Source organism: Myxocyprinus asiaticus, chromosome 23 (genome assembly GCF_019703515.2).
Source record: "Myxocyprinus asiaticus isolate MX2 ecotype Aquarium Trade chromosome 23, UBuf_Myxa_2, whole genome shotgun sequence".
NCBI lineage: Eukaryota > Metazoa > Chordata > Actinopteri > Cypriniformes > Catostomidae > Myxocyprinus > Myxocyprinus asiaticus.
The window spans coordinates 10,155,001-10,173,794 of record NC_059366.1 but is presented as its reverse complement, the minus strand read 5'-3'; the positions used below and the strand labels follow the sequence as shown (position 1 = coordinate 10,173,794).

At 38.0% G+C, this 18,794-nt stretch overlaps 1 protein-coding gene across 3 annotated transcripts in view; it reads right to left on the bottom strand.

The window, feature by feature from the left end:
- Positions 1 to 3,216: 3,216 nt before the first annotated feature.
- Positions 3,217 to 18,794, bottom strand: part of LOC127413696 (tight junction-associated protein 1-like) — a 153,127-nt gene continuing 137,549 nt past the window's right edge. For all 3 annotated transcript variants that reach the window (XM_051651040.1, XM_051651041.1, XM_051651039.1), the window contains 3 exons: positions 15,789 to 15,896; positions 13,208 to 13,291; positions 3,217 to 8,694 (listed from right to left, as the gene is read on the bottom strand). In XM_051651040.1, coding sequence (XP_051507000.1) covers positions 7,258 to 8,694; positions 13,208 to 13,291; positions 15,789 to 15,896 — 1,629 coding nt within the window. In that variant the 3' untranslated portion in view covers positions 3,217 to 7,257. The remainder of the gene's footprint in view (positions 8,695 to 13,207; positions 13,292 to 15,788; positions 15,897 to 18,794) is intronic.

Sequence of the window (18,794 nt, the reverse complement as noted above, 5' to 3'; positions counted from 1 at the left end):
TTCAGAGCAAATGTGTTTTGGGAGTAGGGGAGATGGGAGAGTTTTGTGAAATGAAATGAGTTGCAACATCTTTTAAAGGTATAGTGCAATCAAAAATGAAAATTCTGTCATCATTTACTCATCCTCATGTTGCTCCATCCCCATGTGACTTACTGTCTTCTGTGAAAGTGAATGTTTTTGCCTGACACATTCCAAGACAGGGTTACATCTAAAGGGTGGGGGCATGAAAATGCTGTCCTGGTCACAGATGCCAAGGATTTTCTGAGGATCTGATTGAATATTATTAGGCTTTTTCATTACTCTAAATAGCATCTGATTTCTTTTCTAGGCCTAAGAATTTGGAGTTGCACCCCAAGCCAAGAATGTGTTAATAGTAAAGGTCCTTGGCCGAAAAAGCTGTAAAAATGCATTACTGGCAGAGAAAGTTTGAATTCACTTATTTAGGCCATATAAGATGTGCCTGAGCCAACTTAAGGATATGATATCTATTGTTTTCTTTCATGACTTTGACTACACAGCTCTCTATTCACAGTCAGGGATCAAATGCGGAAATGGACACCCAGTATCGGCTTTCTAATGTCTGTCTCCGCTCTCATACAACAGCTGCCAGGAAAGGCAAATAAAAAGGAAGGAGATCATTGTCTATAATTAATGAAAGCTCTCTGATCAATCTACCAAGCTGCTAAAGGACTGAGACAAATGAAAAGGCCATTTTCCAGTGGGTAATGCTGTAATGAATCCTCCGCGCTCCTGACGGGAGTACACTAAAAGATTCAACATGATGAAATGCTCATTAGTGTAAAGTCTACACGAAGAATCTGGTCTGAACTCAGATGAGATCTGAGCCTGGATATGCAATGCACAAAGGAGGTGAATGAGTGTAGAAGTACCTGCAAATGCAACATTACTGGCATGGGAAAGAACATGCATATGCATGACATTATTCTGCAGTTCTAATGAACAGTACAATAAAAAACAGGGTAATGCTGCAGCATATGGAATTTTAATTACTTTAGTAGCACTTCTGTTTTTTTTAAAGGGGTTGTATCAGAAATAAAACTTCCAACTGATCTTTTGAAATAAAACCTTTGATGTACTATTACACAGGGACGTGCACAGACATTTTGAGGGGCAGGGGCTCTTAACCTTTTTGTGGGGCAGTAGCTTCAAAATTGTCTGTCAGTGGGGGCGGGACAGGGTAGGAGGTGTCTGATCTCTTTTGGACTGGGTGGGTGCACGTGTGTGACCATTTCTTTTTCGCTATAATTCTATATATAAACTATATATTTATATATATATATATATATATATAGACATATTTTAACCATGTGTTATGTTTTAATGCTTAACTAAAATTAATAACGCTTTTATCAATGGAGTAAGTACAATATGCCTGTTAATGTATCGACATTTTTGGCTTAATAATTAGTAATGAAAATCCATTTAATTATTCTGTATTCATAATTATTTTCCAAAATATGCTTAAGACGAAAATATAAATGGTGGGATAATTTACAATATACAGGAAAATTGTAAAAAAAAATAAATAAAAAAAAAATAAACAAAAACAAAACACCTGGGTTTAGGTTACATTCACTGGTTCAAAAACTTAATTGTGGATAAAAAAATACAGTGCATGTGCAATGCATTTGAACAGAAGAATGCAAACTGTTAGAAGGTTAAAAAAAAAAAAATCTGAACATTCTTTGTATTTATGGAGTACAGGGAGGTTAGGTTCATTAAAAAAAAAAAATACTGTTATGTTAATTGAGCAAATATGAATAAAGGATAATATCATTTTAATTATATCATCAGATTATGTGTAATAGATTTGCATATCATCACAGGAACATTCACTGAACCAGTAATCTGTTATTGATACAGGCAGACAGTCTGATCTTTAAACCAAGCAGGCTCACAGAATTAAAAACATAATGGCGTGTAACACGTTAAGGACACATGATGTCGAGTAAAGGTGCAGTACAGTATCACCTACCTTTCCAAGTGTATTCTCCAAATACGCCACAATACGCATAATATATTGTAATTGTGGAAGAAAAGAACAATTAACTTATTTTGCATCTGTTGCGAGAGTGCGTATGTAATCCGAGACAACCTCTGTAACACATTGAGTTTTATTATAGTCATTAACCTATAATTGATTATTAAATTCCATAATTGATGCATCAAAGTTTCAGCATAATATTAATGCATTTTTACACCCCTGTATACTATTATTAATCGTAAAAAACGTCATTTCATTTTGGGTGGCATTTGCACACCCTGGAACACCCATGGCTGCACCACTGCTCTGCCAGAGGAGCACCTCAGCAAATAGACAGGGGCTCGAGCCCCTAGAGCCACCCCTTCTGCATGTGCCAGCTATAACAGCATGCTGTAACTTATAGAATCTCAATAACATTGTCAGTACAAAAAGACAGTTTCTTAAAACGAAGTTGCAAAAACGTCTCATTCCAAAATCTGACTTTTTAATGTCCGTATGATTATTAGAATAAACTGTTGTATTGTATATCTGATCAAGTCAATTTGCTCTTGGTTCGTGTGGCAGTGCAGCACATTTCAGTGCAGCTTTGTAAACCTGTCATTATGTTATACAGACTTTGTCTCCACTTGGGAATCTAAAGAGATGAGACTGTTTATGTAAATTGTAATCTGTGTTTTAGGCTATATATTAAATGTTTATATATATATATATATATATATATATATATATATATATATATATATATATATATATACTGATGTACAGTACTTATACATATTTATGATATGAAGTCTGATGGTGTTATTATATCATGCTGGAAACTGTCATAAAACATTGAGCAGCTCTCTGAAGTTCTGTTGATCTGATCTATTAGTGCTTAGATTAGTTTTGACAATTACAAAGAATGACTGTTGTACTTGGAACACTGTTGCTAGGTGCCTGTGTCCATTTACATTAGTGCTCATACATTTTAACCACCAGTGGGCACTCTTACATAAGCACTGCTGTTCTCTGGTTAGAGTGACATCATTTTATGTCAAAAGAACACAGTACATCATTCCATAATAGTAGTGCCCTGGTGGCATTACCCAAAGTACACTTAGTGTACCGCTCATGCTTTTAAAATAGTTTTATTTGTTTTAAAATATACATTAGTTTACAAATTCAGAAAATAAAATTAGACCAGGTTAAGCCTTTTTTTTAATTTTGTTTATTTTTTTAAGGGGAAAATTAAAATGTGAATGATACATCTACACAACCACGGAAACCATGGTGGAATCAACACAGCATGAAAAACAAAAAAAGATTTCCAAGGAACATAAAACAAGGGGAAAAGCACCATATTGCTGAAGTACATACGTAAGACTGGTAGACAAGGTTTATAGATTATGCACCAAAAATCTGGCCAAAGACTTAATAATAATAATAATAATAATAATAACACACCACAAATTGAAATTATACACATCTGAACTGCGACTGAGTAAACCGTTACCATCAACATAAAGTGGATGGGCTCCATTCAGTCTTTTCACGCTTGAAATATCCCTTTTAATCATTTGAAATGTTATGACCATAATAATCAAGATAAACAAGGATTTCAAAACTTGATCAAAGCAAATAAATCAACAAATAGCCAAATTTCTGATTCAAGTGTTAAATTACTAAAGAACTCTAAATACATTTTTTAAAGTAAACATGATACGACATTTGCTACTCATTTTATTTCCGTAATGTGATGTATTTCCAAGTACAACAGGACATTTGAGATAAAAATGTAGGGTTTATCTGTCGGGAACTGATTGGATCATAAAAAGTGAAGAATGGAGCCAGACCTGAATTATTGGTTCTCAACATTAATCAATTGCCCACACATCCTAGCTGACATTAAGTGGAAAAAGAAGCCAAGAGTGGCAGAGTTAGTTATTACATTTTGATGAAGATTATTAAAATGTTTTTGTTTTTTAGGAATAACGTGCATTACAACCAGGAACATGTATTACAAATTAAATAGGGTCCATTTTGATTCCATATTGACATTAAATCAGGAGCATTAGTCAATAGCAAATGCTAATTTAAGACTTTTCAACCTGACTTGCCATTATAAATCTTGTTAATGTATATATGAAAGCTGGCCTAATGATAAATAAAAATGTTCAATTATCAGATCAAAGGAAAAGGTGTCTTAAAGGTTAAAGAGAAGATAATGTAGGTATGTTTTTCTAACTTTGGGCAGGTGGAGGATTAGCGTATTCGGTAGGAGGACAGCCGTGACATTTTTTTATTTTCTTAGATTTCTCAGTGAAGATTTTGCATGATTTGCATTCAGCACCCCAGGAGGGTCACCTTGGATTAAAGAGATGTGCGCAATTAAATTTCTGAGTGACTGAAGTTACAAGAGACATGAAGAAAAATGCTCATGTTTATACACAGTGTATTAGAGACTTCCTTGCCATTATTTATTTTCTTTATGTGCACTGGAGTCTTGAGTGTACGTAACATCTGACGAAACTGAAATATTTAAGGGCATCAATACCCTGACGGGCTGTACTCGGTTTCTTTAAAACATCACAGAGCTATTTTAGAACATAATCAAATATTAATTATTCAGCATGGTGGGCCGTTACACTTCAATTAATCATGGGCTATTAGTGGTACCCTCGTATACTGCAAAGAAAGATGGATACTACGTACTAAGACCAAAGTGTAAGACAAGAAAAGAGTAAGTGTGGACTTGGGAAGCTTTGGATCGCACATTCTGCCCTTCAATGAGGAACATATAGCTGAATTATTCAAAGGAAGGAGTGCTGTGGCATGCCAGTTTTGAGGTGAATACATACAGCAGACATTTTACAGAAGTCTGTTTTTCCAGGAATACCGCTAAATAAAATAAATGCTGTTGTACCTTATTTTAAACTGGTTGATATGTCCATAAATAAAAGACTTGCATAAGAATCTAAAATACAGAAGATACTCTTACACATTACCTGAAGAATACTGTTTTGCATATCACCAGTATGGCAGAAGTCTTGAAGGGTTATTTTTGGGTGAACTGTTCCTTTAAGTTAGTAAAGGTGGAGGGTATTGTGTGTCCAAGTCCCGAAAAATACACAGACATTTTTTTTTTTTAATTTTTAGACACAAAGTACAGTAATGCATGAATTACTTGACACGAGTATATCATGGGACATCTGGCTAGTGAAGACTAGAGCTCTAAAGACTAAAATTCCTTGCAAATAAAAAGAGCACAAAGCAAGCAGCACTTCAAAAGGCAATACAGAGTTTAATTATCTCTCAAATTTATAATCAAAACAAAAGTGTGAGGATGCTTGTATTGGTTGCATCGGACTCTCATTACTTGCCCGATGTAATTACATTACAGAACAGCTGATAAATGTCATAAAATGTTAAAACACTTTTTGAAATGAAATGACTGAAATATACGACAGGAATAATCAGTATAGGAAAAAAAATATTTCTGTATAAAGTATCATTTAAAATCAAGAGAATTCAGATTTCCACAAAACAATACACACAAAAACACACCAAATGACGGCGGGATGCACATTCCCCTTAAATACATAAAGCAGGTATGATCAGTTAATGAATAATGAGGAACCAATGAAAATGGATGCTACTTAAAGATGATTACATTCGTTAAGATCAAAACATGGCTTTCCTTCAAACCAGGATTTGAAAAACCAAATAACAATAAACAGAAAAATTATCTAAATAATGTGTTTGTGTCAGTGCACTTTAACAAAGCATGTTATTTTATTTCATTTTTTATCTAATGTATGCAACTTTATTAATTTAAAAGTCAGTAATGTTACCATAACGTACATAAAGCTCAGCTGTGATTCAAGTTTTTGTTGTGTTTTTAAACATTATTAGATGCATAGTTTTTGAAATGTTAAGCCCTCTGAATGCCAATCTCTCGTCAGCAGCAAGGGGACACAATACACCCCACATTTAGAGGACACAAAATATCAATGACACATCTAAATATTTCAGCCTTACTCTTAAATACTGATCTCCATTTTTTCTTTTTTTATGGACTACTGTATAAAATCAGGTTTCTGTAATCTGTTTTTTTTATTTATTTTTTTTATACTTCTGCAAGTGCTTAACCGCTTTGAGGAGTAACGGGACATTTTAGACTCAAACATTAAAAAAGACAAATACATACACACACACAAAAACCCTAAATATTTACTTCAAATCATACGTTTTGAATATCATTAATCAAATAAAACAAGTGAGAATGAAAATCAGGAAGTTTATCCAAGTATTTGATCATTAAACCAATATATCGACAGTCAAATCAAAACCCTTTAATAGTTCATTTTATTGAAGTAAAAAAAAAAAAAAGTTGTCTTTAGGTTGGGTTGTAAAATACAGTGGTAGATCAACGAAGAGAGGTAACTGTCTGAAAATTAGAGGTGAATGATCCTCAGTTTATGATGACTAAAAGCCGACTGAAGGAACAAAATGTTCATTTAAAGGGTGATGGAGAGCCCCCTCTGTCAGAGCAAGGGTTAGGCACTGAAAATTGAGAGTCCCATAGACTTCATTAAACCTGCTTCAACCAGCAGAATACCTCTGGCATGCTAAGTTGTGGCCATTTGGTGCCATTTCCAGCAACAAAGGGCTTGAACTGGGATACTGGAAATGTATCATTATCTTGGTAGAAAATGCTCACGCTTGACCAAAAGTTAATGGTAAAACATCCATTTTGTAAGGTGTTCCATGTCCGTACCATGCCACAGGGATCAGTTCTTGCACTGCTTTATCTTGTCTCAAATGAAGAACTCTTTCTTTTTCAGAGCTGTGATTGTATGGCTATGTCCTGTTGTAAACCACTCAATCATGTCACACCAAGCCGAAACCACATCTTGGAGTGGTGAAAGTCACTTTAAGTCAGACTAAAATATTCTTGTACGATCCCTGAAGCACCGTCCTCTTGATGTTGCATGTCACTCACTAGTTTGACCTACTGAAGCTGCAACCAGACTTATGGTACTTCACAGATTCCATCAATACCATAATTTCCACAGATAAGAGAGTTCCATGCCTCATACAGAGGTCAGAAGAGTGACAAAGAAGCCTCAGCAACAGCGGAATGGTCAGGGATGACTGCAGCAATGCTGGTCTGATCCCTTTCATTTGTTGTGTGCTGCAATGACTAGTGATTGCTAGTAAGATGAAGAGCACTCAAGGTAAAGAAAGAGAGAAAGGTGAACCTAGAAGTCTTAGTCCAGCAAGTTTCCATGCTCTTGGGCTCTGCTAAGGCTGTCTTTGCGGTGCAAATGATGAACCCCCATTCTCTTGGGGCTCTTTAGAGGCCGTGAGGAGCCAGTCCGAGGGGGCTTGTCTGCATAATCCTCAAGGGCAGCTACAACTTTTGAGCCAATGACTGGAAAGTCCTGGGGTAGGATATCTCGTTCCTCGGCTGAACTTCCTGCAGAGCCAGCATCTTCTACAAACTCCTGAGGCTTTGCAGAGGCTGGACTGCTCTTTACGGTGACCATGGTATCACCACTAGCACCATCATTCTCAAGTGGATCAAGTGCCATCAGAAGGTGTTCGCCCTCCTCCTGGGAAAAGCCACCACCGTATTGTGTCTTCTTTGCTTGGAGGTCTGCCAAACTGCTGGTGTCTGTATCCAAACTGGACTCTCTACTTGCTGTCCAGCTCTGGGCTGAGGATTCCTCCTCACCATCAGAGTAAGCACCTCTTAGGACCCCAACCCCTGATTTCTCATTGTGGCTTTGTTGGAGATCCTTTACTGTCTCGCAGCTTAAGGATGTGCGGTTGACAAGGGAGCCTTCTGTGCATGGCGCCATTCTTTCCACAAACATGCGCTGCCAGTTGACCAGTAGGTCCTCCTCGGAACTACCTGAGCTGGCGAAGGCGCTGGGGGGCTGAGGAGGACTGCTAAAGGGGCTTGAATGACTAGAGAGAGTGTCCGTGGCATCCATCAGTGGAGGCGTTTGTTGGTGAGAAGCCTGGCCTCCACCGGAAGATGAGGAGGTCCCTGACCGCCAACCCCCATCAGATACAGCAGGGCTATTGGGAACGGTACGCTGACGCTCGGCTGCTTCCTCTTCATTCTGCACAAGACTGAGTGAAATGGCCTGGCGAGTCGCATAGGTGCAATTGGGCAGTGGGCTGTTCTTGGGGATCTTCACTTTGTCATCTGAAGAGAACTCGATCACTTTGCGACCAGGGTAAAGTGGGTGTGGTGGCAGAGGGGCTGGGTAAGGGTTCAGCTTCTCAAAGGAGGGGGCTGCCCCATCTTCACCAGCTGGACCTTCTAGGCTTCCCTGGCTTCGACACATACCGTTCACATGCTGCTGATCAGAACCAGCTCCTACAGGAGGCCGGCCATGAATAGGTCCCCCATTCTCACGTCCTCCATTGTCATCTTGGGGTCCCGTCATGTCCACGTGTACAAACACATCCTCAGCCACTGGCCGACCTGAATTACTGCTAGACTGGGCTGAGTTGAGCACCAGGGGCTCCGGCTTCTCGAGAACACGGGCAATGACCGAAGTGGGCACAACATCTGCAGGGGTCAGGCTTAGAGTGTCAGGGTCCTGGGCTTGAGCTCCTGGAGTGCCCCGAGTCTTGTTAGGCAAGTTACTCTTCATGTGCTTGTTCACCATGTCCTGCAGCTCATATGGCAACTGAAAAACATCAGAAAAAGAAACACTCACAAACGTAAAAAGGTTTGCTTTTCCTTCAACTAAAAAACATTTTCTATCTATTGGTCAGTTGTTCACATTAATACCTTACCAAGACAAGCACTTTGACCATGCGAGCATTTGACAGTTCATTAGCGTAGCAGGTACCAAATTGAGACAACTCTTGGTCCTATCGGTACTGTGCAAATACTGCTATTGTTACATCTTTTTTTTATTTCAGTATCCACTTGATAACGAAGTACTACAGCCCTTTTTACATCCCAACAGCAAAGTATATATAGCTAAGAAGACAGGCCAGAAACAGAAGCAGAAAATATGGGAAATAAGTAGTGTCGGAAGAGCACCAGGTGGTTCCACTAAAAAAGGAACTCTCAGGTAGGGTTGGCAAGTGTGCTTGCAAAAATCTAACAAGGTGCAGTTCCACTAACATTTACTCAATGATAGGATGTGAATAGGGTGTTCAATGAAGCCTATCTACCATGCTGCCCCAATGAAGGTTATCTTTTTCATGATCGAGGACAGCAGAAAATGGCATCTTTTCATTTAACACCATCCACTCTTCGCTCTGACACAGAACAGTAGAATAAAGAGGAAAATGCTCACCTCAAATTAGATTATTACTGAATAGAGGCGAGAAAGACAGAGAAAGAGAGAAAGAGACTAAAAGAAATAAGACTTATTCTACAGCTTTCCATGTTTTGACAAAGCCAGGTCAGGTTATTGATTTGTGGAAAAAAGGCAGGGAAAATCAGTGATCACACTGCCCCAGTCAGCTTTATGTTTGCAACGATCCTGTGGGGCAGCAATTATCCACAAAGGCCTCACTTCCTCTGGGCGTGAGGGCATGGGAGAATCAATGTGTCCAGGCCACACTTCCAAGCATGACCCCTTCATGGCCTTTTAGCTCAGAAATCTACATGACGTTCCCTACATTCAGTGTCCCATGAGGCAGAATGCATATGTATCCCATGTCCCATTTGTATAACATGCCAGTTCTAAGTCCACAAAAGTGCTACAACACAAAGAGCACAACTAAAGATGCCCTTCAGGTAGCAGAGATAAATAGGGCTGGCTATTGTCAACTACCTCACAATATGATACACAATGCGATACATTTGTTGTGATTGATGAACTCTAACCCTAACCTTAATGTCTATTAAATGCACTTTAATCAGATTTGATAAAGTAATTGCAAGTCAACATCTTGAAGCTTTAAAATGTAAACCGTAAGAAACGTAGGAACGTTAGGAATAAAACAAATGTATACTTCAGCAAACTTCTCACTGCCATTAAGAACATAGTACAGCTGATATATTCTCTATGTAATGGCACCTGTTGTTTTGGACAATAGTGCAACATAGACCGCATCAAGAATAAACGTCTCTATAGTGGATGCTTTAAGCTTAAACAAGGCTTAAAAATCAACTGCAGCTGATGAACCATGAGAATATTTGGAGGTCTCTGCTTACAGGGTAATGGATTACTAAGATCACGAGGGCAGGGCAAGATGATAATTCAGAATTAAATCTCTTCTAAAAATACCCATGGCACCTGTCAACTTCTGTCTCACTCCACTACAGTTCTCCTGCAGAGATCACAATACTAGAGATTAGCCACTGCTGTCAGTTCACTCACAGATAAATTAATAGAGGATGTGGAAAGATCCGTGGGAATTAATTGCTGCAAAGGAGGAATAATCTGCAACCACACACACTCAAATACAAGCGTGAGCATTATGTGAGCCAACACTGCAGGTGAATCTCTGCCATCTCTGTCTGAAAAGACGACGGTAATTTCCTAATTGCAGTCAGTCCACCATACACTCCAAGCCAAATGTTTGGACACCCTTGACTGAATTTATGTTTCTCATGATCTGAAAAAACTTTTGATCTAAAGGCATGTGCTTGAATGCTTGAAATTAGTTTTGTAGACAAATATAAATTGTACATACATTTAAAGTTTCTTTACAAAACTAAAATTGTAATTGTTTTTTTTTTAAATGGATTAGTTGGACAGATAGTAAAAGAAAAGCAGCCAATAAGTGGCAGCCAAAAAATGCATAGGTTCCTAAAGACAATGCATTTGAAACACGGCTTATTGAATAAGCAAGCATTTTAAAAGACAGTTGTGTGTGGTGTCCTCACTTGGGTCAGGATCTGATACTGTTCGCAGAGTAAGACAACACAGACAGACAGAGAGATAGATGAGTTTAATGTAGAGAGCAGGCCACAGGTGCTAATGTCCTGATGTGTTCAATCCTCATATGCCCATGAGGTTAAGCTGTTTGATCACACCTCTTTGTTCCTGGATACACACAGCTGTCCATCAGCCTGAGATCTGTCGTGTTTTCCCCCACAGACAGACACAATTGCCAAACAGACGGATGTGTCTGGAGTTTGGCACCTTGTCAATACAGTGCCTTTCTCTGCCAGCAAGACCGTGCACATCAAAAGACCAGCAGTGTTTCGCAGCACGACTGCTCTAACAGACACTTTTCACCCCTAAACACTGTCATATAGCAGAACCTTGAACCTTGAATCTGTTTCTTTCCCTAAATTCTCTCCGTCTCTCTATTCTCTTGGTCTCTTTCTCTTCATCTCACTGACTATTCCTCTCTGATGTTGCTTGGTAAACTTAGACGTCCATGTCCATTACAAAATAGTCACTGGGAAATCAAGCGCACTCTCTCTCACCAACGTCCACGGGTGTCACTGCGGAGTGCAAAACACATTCAGACTCCAACAAGTCCGCTAAGCAGGGAATAATTCACCCAAAAATGCAAACTGCCATCATTATATTTTCTTTCTTCTGTGAAATACAAAAGGAGATGTAAGACATAAAGTGGACGGCGACTTTTGCGGTCAAGCTCCAAAAAGGCAGAAAAAGCACCATTAGAGTATCATTTAAGTAGTTCCCTGATAGCACACGTACATCACCCAGACGTCTATTTAATGTGTGTGTTTACATCTGGAAGATGTATTTTTTTACATTGTTTGCTCATCTGCAATACGTCTATACGACGTTTCCTCTCGGATGTCAATAAGACATTCAGCAGATGTCTTTGAGACATTTCTAATTTCGAATGTTTGTAAATCTGATCTTTTTAAGATGTTTGGCAGATGTTTTATGCAGATGTCAGATTGTTTTTTTAAACGACAGAAATTAATAGTTTGGGATTTTTTGGGTGAAACTTTATTTTTCTGCTTTTATTACTTTATTTTTTTGTTATGTTTTTATTATTTTATAAACGTCTTAATTTTGGTTGACTCTACTGTACAGTAAATCTTTTTAATTGGACAGATTCAATAGTTTGCATTAAATTTCTTTAGTACCCATACTTAAAAAAAAAAAAAAAAAAAAGTATGATAATAAACTCATGTGATTATGGCTATTGATCAAATGCTTAAGGCAGTTGTAATGAATAATCCATTAGCCATTTAAATGAACTATTATGTCAGCACATGGTAACAGTGTAGGTGTTTTCTGTAATGTCTGTCAAAAATATCAAGTAAGATAAAATGTAGTTATTATTGAGTTAAATATCACCAATGTTTGGTGAACATTTTTTACATTCAGGGTGTTTATTTTAGCATGTTTGTCTGTACAGTTATGTAGATCGTTGTAGCCTACAATAAGACAAAACTTTCAGTTATTTGCATATGACCATTACTTGGGTCCATTTTTTCCCTTATACATCTGACAAACTTTAAGTAAAGTGGGAGTTTACTATTCCCACATCTTTCCAGATTTGACTCTTTTCACGCAGTGATTGTGATGCTTTCCAGATGAAAAGATCTAAACAGACATCTGAGATGTACGTGTGCTATCCAGGCTCTTATGACTCGTGCACTATATTCAGGATCTTCTGAAGACATCAATAGCTTTGTGTGAGGAACAGACCAAAATTTGAGTCTGTATTAACATAAAATCTCGCTCTCCGCTGGTAACGCTCAAATCTCATCTGTGAATGCACAATTGCACATATTTAACTTGAAGCCTCATTGCAACAGGTTTGACATCAGTGACACCAAAGCCCATTGGTTCTCGCATGTCACGTGACTGAATACAATGTAGCAAGTTGAATATGTACAACTGCAAGTGAGACTGAAATCTACAGCATAGGGGAAGATTACCAGGGAAAATGACTTGAGTTTCTCTCAAAAAGCTGCCATGTGGCTTTAGAAGATTTGGAATATAGCGAGTCAGATGGATTGCTTGTTTTTTAATATGCTAATAATGCCCTTTGTTCTTTTTTCTAGCCTGGCAGTAAAAATCACCATCATTTCGTCATTGTACGAAAAAGAGCTGCTTGGACATTTAGTCAGTGAGCTCCTTTTGTGATTCATGAAAGAAAGACAGTCATACGGGTTTGGAATGACATGAGGGTAAGTGATGACAAAATTTGTTTTTGGGTGAACTAACCATTTAAATGTGGGTGAGGGAGTGCCTTAAAACTTTTGACAGAGTACCAATGAAAAACAGAAGACATACTTACATCAGCAAACTTGTGGTTCCTGAAATGCGACTTGTTGCACTTCAACAGCTGCACGGCCAAATTGCAGTCTTGCCGATAGCGCTCCTGCATGAGAAAAAACATATGAGAGTAAATGGCTGGGAAATGGACATGAAAAGACAACACAAAGGGAAAGACGTCATCAATATGGGAACTTTTTAAAATAAGATTTCCCTTAAAATTCCATAAACTGAAATGAATCCATTCATTTTTAAAAGAAGATAAAGTACCAATTAGTTTGGACACACCTGAATGAATGTATGTTTTTCATGATTTTAATGCTATAATGCTTTAGCATCAATTTCTACTGAAAACTAAACATTTTAAGAAAATAATTGCTGAAATGGATGAGTTGGAGAGGATAGTCAAGGATAAGCAGTCAACAAGTGTCCAGAAAATGGGAACTCCTTCAATACCTGAAAGCACTTTGACCATGTCAGCATTTGACAGTTCATTAGCGTAGCAGGTACCAAATTGAGTCAATTCTTGGTCCTATCGGTACTGTGCAAATACTGCTAATGTTACATCTTTTTTTATTTCAGTATCCACTTGATAATGAAGTACTACAGCACTTTTTACATCCCAACAGCAAAGTATATATAGCTAAGAAGACAGGCCAGAAACAGAAGCAGAAAATATGGGAAATAAGTAGTGTCGGAAGAGCACCAGGTGGTTGAAAGTTGCTTGAGAGAATGAACAGTGTGTGCAGAGCTGGAATCTAGACAAAAAAGCTTGATTTGGTTACTACAGTATTACCATTATTCAGTTTGTGTTATTCCATAGCTTTGGTTACTACTATTTATTATTATGGACCCTTTTCACAGACTATGATGATGCGTTTCCATCTTATTTGTTACATTAACCTTTTTATTATATTACCCTGGAATTAGTTTTAAAAAACAAGTTACCAAAGATGAAATAAGGTTTCTAATACAGCTGCTGAGAGAGTCCCTGCGTCCGAATATCCATACTTCCCTACTATATAGTATGCCAAAAATAGTATGCCAGTGGAGTAGTATGTCCAAATCCATTGTATTCATTAGGCAGTAAGCGAGAAATGCCCAGATGACCTACTACTTCCAGTGGGAATCCGAAGTGTGGATCGGTTGAACACTTTCATATCCCACAATGCATCGGGAGCTGAGGAGACGTCACATTGAAATGCTGGATTTAAAACAAATGGTGGAAAACCGCGGGGCGGAAGGCTGTTTTCAACAGTAAGTGCTGTATACACAAAGAACATTGCTCATTGTGCTTAAATGGCACTTGTTTAACCGAACTTGAGTGGATTATTTTCACGGTTGTTGTAGTCACGTCATATATTCTGGTCACGGTACCATGCGTACCTTCCCGGATGTTAATATACCCGAATTCTATTCATACTGCCTCTCACATACCTAAAGAGCGTACTGTTTTACCGGCCGAGAAGTGCGTTTCTCATCAAATACAGTACATACTGGTTTTTGAAACGCAGAGAGTGACAGTAAATTTGCCATCTTCTCTCTTCTGATGGTCATAATCAAATCGCTCCCCATTTTTTCATTAATTTGGAAAGTTGTGGAAACAAAATAGTGGCATTTTTTCTCTTGATGTTGGAGCAAATGGGTAAACAAAAATTATATTTGGCGTAGTCTTCTATTCACTCCCATTCACTGCTGTTGAAGTTTACCATGCAATCGTTTAATTCCGCATTCTAAACCCCATTAGTGTGAAAAGGATCCATTTTACAACATTTTAAAACAAACAACTTTTGACTGGGACTATATATATATATAAAAAAAAAAAAACAACAACAAAAAAAACAAGGAAAATGGCAATCCAGGGTTGCTATATAGCTAAAAAGCCCCAAAAGCAAGAAAAATCTCCAGACATCTCTCTCTGAGGAAGGAGCTATGATTGATGTATGGTCTATCTGTCCAAGGAGATGAAGCACCCCATTTAAACACAGTGAACAGATGGCTATCAGTTTCTCAGATGCTATAATTAGTTCCCTGCGGCACTCTTTCATCCATACGGTGTAATAAAGTCACATTTTAGAACTACCTGCATTCTGTAGCTTCTTTATTCCTCATGGAGTTACTCAAAATCTTGAAAACCAATTGCCAGAATACCAATCTGTCTGCTAATTTACAGTCCTGTTTTAAATCCTTGACTGCTAAGAGAAGTGATTTTTCATGCAACCAGAGCTGCAGATCATATTTCAAGGTGGGATGTTTAGTTTTTCAAATGTTAAACACTGTCACCTGTCAATACTAGGGAAACCAATCTGAAAACCAGTCACTATGTTCCCTATATTTTGAGTTTGGTGCCACTATTGGCTTGGAAATTGAACACTTCAACCTAGAATGACTAAGGAGACTTTGCTGTGCTCCCCTGTAAAGCTCCAAAAGGCAGGTTTCATTTCTTGGACAAGGACAGATCTGATAATAGACTCCAGTGAAATCTTAGCAATGCAACTTCCAATTTTCAGCTCCAGTAGTTATCATTCCCAGTAACACTACAGCACTGACAGCATCGGCGCAAAGCATGTCTCTCACAAATAAAGCTCTGACACAGTACGTACGTTCAGTTCCTCCAGCTTGTCGACAGTGTTTTTGGCATCAACTAGTTTATTCGTGAGCTCCACTATCTCTTGATCCATGGTCTTCTTGTCTCTCTCCACCTTACGGAGCTGTGAAAGGGAAACGAGAAGAAATAAATATACATTTTAACATCAAAGTCTCTTAGATGAGGCTAAGCTTATTCTTTGATAAACCAAAGGCAGCAATAGCCATTTACACACTACTTTGTAACAAAAACAGTTGACTTTTCCTTGAATCCTCATTTCATTGTTGACATGGCACCATTGGCCTCAAATAAAAACAAAACAGCCATCCATAGAGCGTGGAAATGTGGCTAAAGCATGGCAGATTAACTACACATTTTTATAAAACCAAGCAAATGATGGACCTAAAGAGTCAGATTCACTTTGCTGAATCCCAGTGTAAGCATGAGTGTCTCTCGACCTCTGTCTCTCATTCTCTCTGTCTCCAATTTTTCTGTCCTCAGATGAACTAACTTTAAAAGCATTGTAAGAAAACAGAGGGCTTGAAGGGTTAGTTCACCCCAAAATTTTAATTCTCTCATCATTTACTCACCCTCATGCCATCCCAGATGTGTATGACTGTCTGTCTTCTGCAGAACGCAAATGAAGATTTTTAGAAGAATATTTCAGCTCTGAAGGTCCATACAATGCGAGTGAATGGTGACCAAAACTTTGAATCCAGTGGTTAAATCCATGTCTTCAGAAGTGATATGATAGGTGTGGGTGAGAAACAGATCAATATTTAAGTCATTTTTAACTATAAATGTCCATTGTCAATTTCACATTCTTCTTTTGTTTTAGGCAATTCGCATTTTACATGCATATCGTCACCTACTGGGCAGAGAGGAGAATTGTATCTTTTTCTCACCCACACCTATCATGTCGCTTTTGAAGACATGGATTAAACCACTGGAGTCTTATGGATTACTTTTATGCTGCCTTTATGTCCTTTTTGAAGCTTTTTGGCAACCAATTTTGGCACCCATTCACTTTCATTGTATGGACCTATAGGGCTGAATTATTCTTCTAAAAATCTTCATTTGTGTTCAGCAGATGAAAGAAAGTCATACACATCTGGGATGGCATGAGGGTGAGTAAATGATGACAGAATTTTCATTTTTGGGTGAACTATCCCTTTGAAGTGGAGGTGGGGAACCTTTTTCCTATTAAGGGCTATTTGAGTATTTACAAAATTATTTGCAGGCCATACAATTAATTGCTTGCAATTTCTCATTGTGTTTTTTTTTTTTTTTTTTTGCTTTTCAAACCATTTTACCTCGTGGGCCGGGTAAAATGGTTTTGCCTGTGGGTTATTCCCCACCTCTGCTTAAAAAGCACAGCCTACAAAAAAATCAAAATCAGCCAATCGGTTTTCTTCTTGCATGCACTTACAGGGACAAATTCTTCTGAAACAGTTGAAAAATAAACAATTAAAATATAGAAACAGTATGAAAAAAACAAGATTTGCTTATTCGCAAACAGTTGTACAAAAAACACAGAAGAAATTAGCAGAAAATATGTGTAGACTGATTAGAATTTTTTCCGTCCAAAAGTTAAGTACTGTTCTTACAAGATCAAGAAAGTTCTTGCTAGTTTTGCGTGATATGCATCCAACGGTCAGTAAACAGACTGTAGCTGGTATGTGGGTGTGCCAGTAGCGACATTGGCATGCCAAATGCCTTCTGTCTAACTTCCTGAGTCCCATGTTTATTCTATTTGAAAAGTGAGAGCACTGAAGGAGGACACTACACTACTGCTGTGATGACAACGTCCGAAATGTGTTTGTACTGACATGAACGAACAAAATCTCTTCAAAGAACATTCAAGAGGACATACTTAGCTGAAGCGTTGCTACTTATCACATACTTCAGCTATGTTGGATCTTAGTTTAAGTGGAGACTGAGAGATACAGAAAGAGACACTGAGAAAGATCGAGACCAACTGTAACTGGTGCTTGCCATGTCCATAACAAAGCAATCATCTTTATGGTCACCGTTTGACTAAAGTGGACAGTGAGGACCAATAAAAGACACTTAAAGAGGGGTCAGCCTTTCAGTGCGATGCAGAGTCCACATAAAAGTAAGGCAGTGCAACAGCTAGTATAATGCTCAGCACATCTGACAGACTTTCAGGCGAACAGGGAACATGGATAGAAAGGGGTAGGGAATGTGTTTCGATAGGTTCAACAGTTCTCATCAGTAATGCAGAGCATTCACCTCATCCAAAGTTGTAGTCAAGTGGTCAAAATGCCAACAGTCACTTCTTTAAACAAAATTCATCCTTTCTTTTTTGGATATATTAAGAGTGAATTCCATTTGAAAGTGTGCATTACTACGTGGATGTGGGAGCTTTTTTTTTTACATTCACATCAATCTCAATGGCAGTTGCTCGGCTGGCGCATGCTCACTTTTGTAATTAAAGTTCCTGATCCTACTGTACACATTGGTCTACATTATTTCAAATAATAATCATAAAAAACTGTTTGTCTTGGCAATATTTTATTAAAATGCAACAACTTGCCCTGACTATAAAAAAAAAATTCGGAATATTTTATTTTTTTTTGGCCCATATAACACTTCAAACATCTGGCTCCATTCTGGTATGCTACAGCAATTGTTTACGCCCAAATAACAACTACCGTTTAAGTCCTTAATTTATTTCTTGTTAAATATCCATTTCTTCAGGAAATAAATCAGATTACAGAAGTAAAAGTGGTTACAAACAGATTTTCAGTGTGTGCGTTTACATGCACATCAATATTACTTGCTTAAAGGAATGTTTCGGGTTCAATACAAGATAAGCTCAATTGACAGCGTTTGTGGCATAATGTTGATTACCACAAAAATTATATTTCGACTTGTCCCTCCTTTTCTTTAAATCTGGGCTCCAGTGAGGCACTTACAATGGAAGTGAATGGGGTAAATTTGTGAACGTTAAAATACTCACTGTTTCAAAAGTATAGCCACAAGACATAAACAATATGTG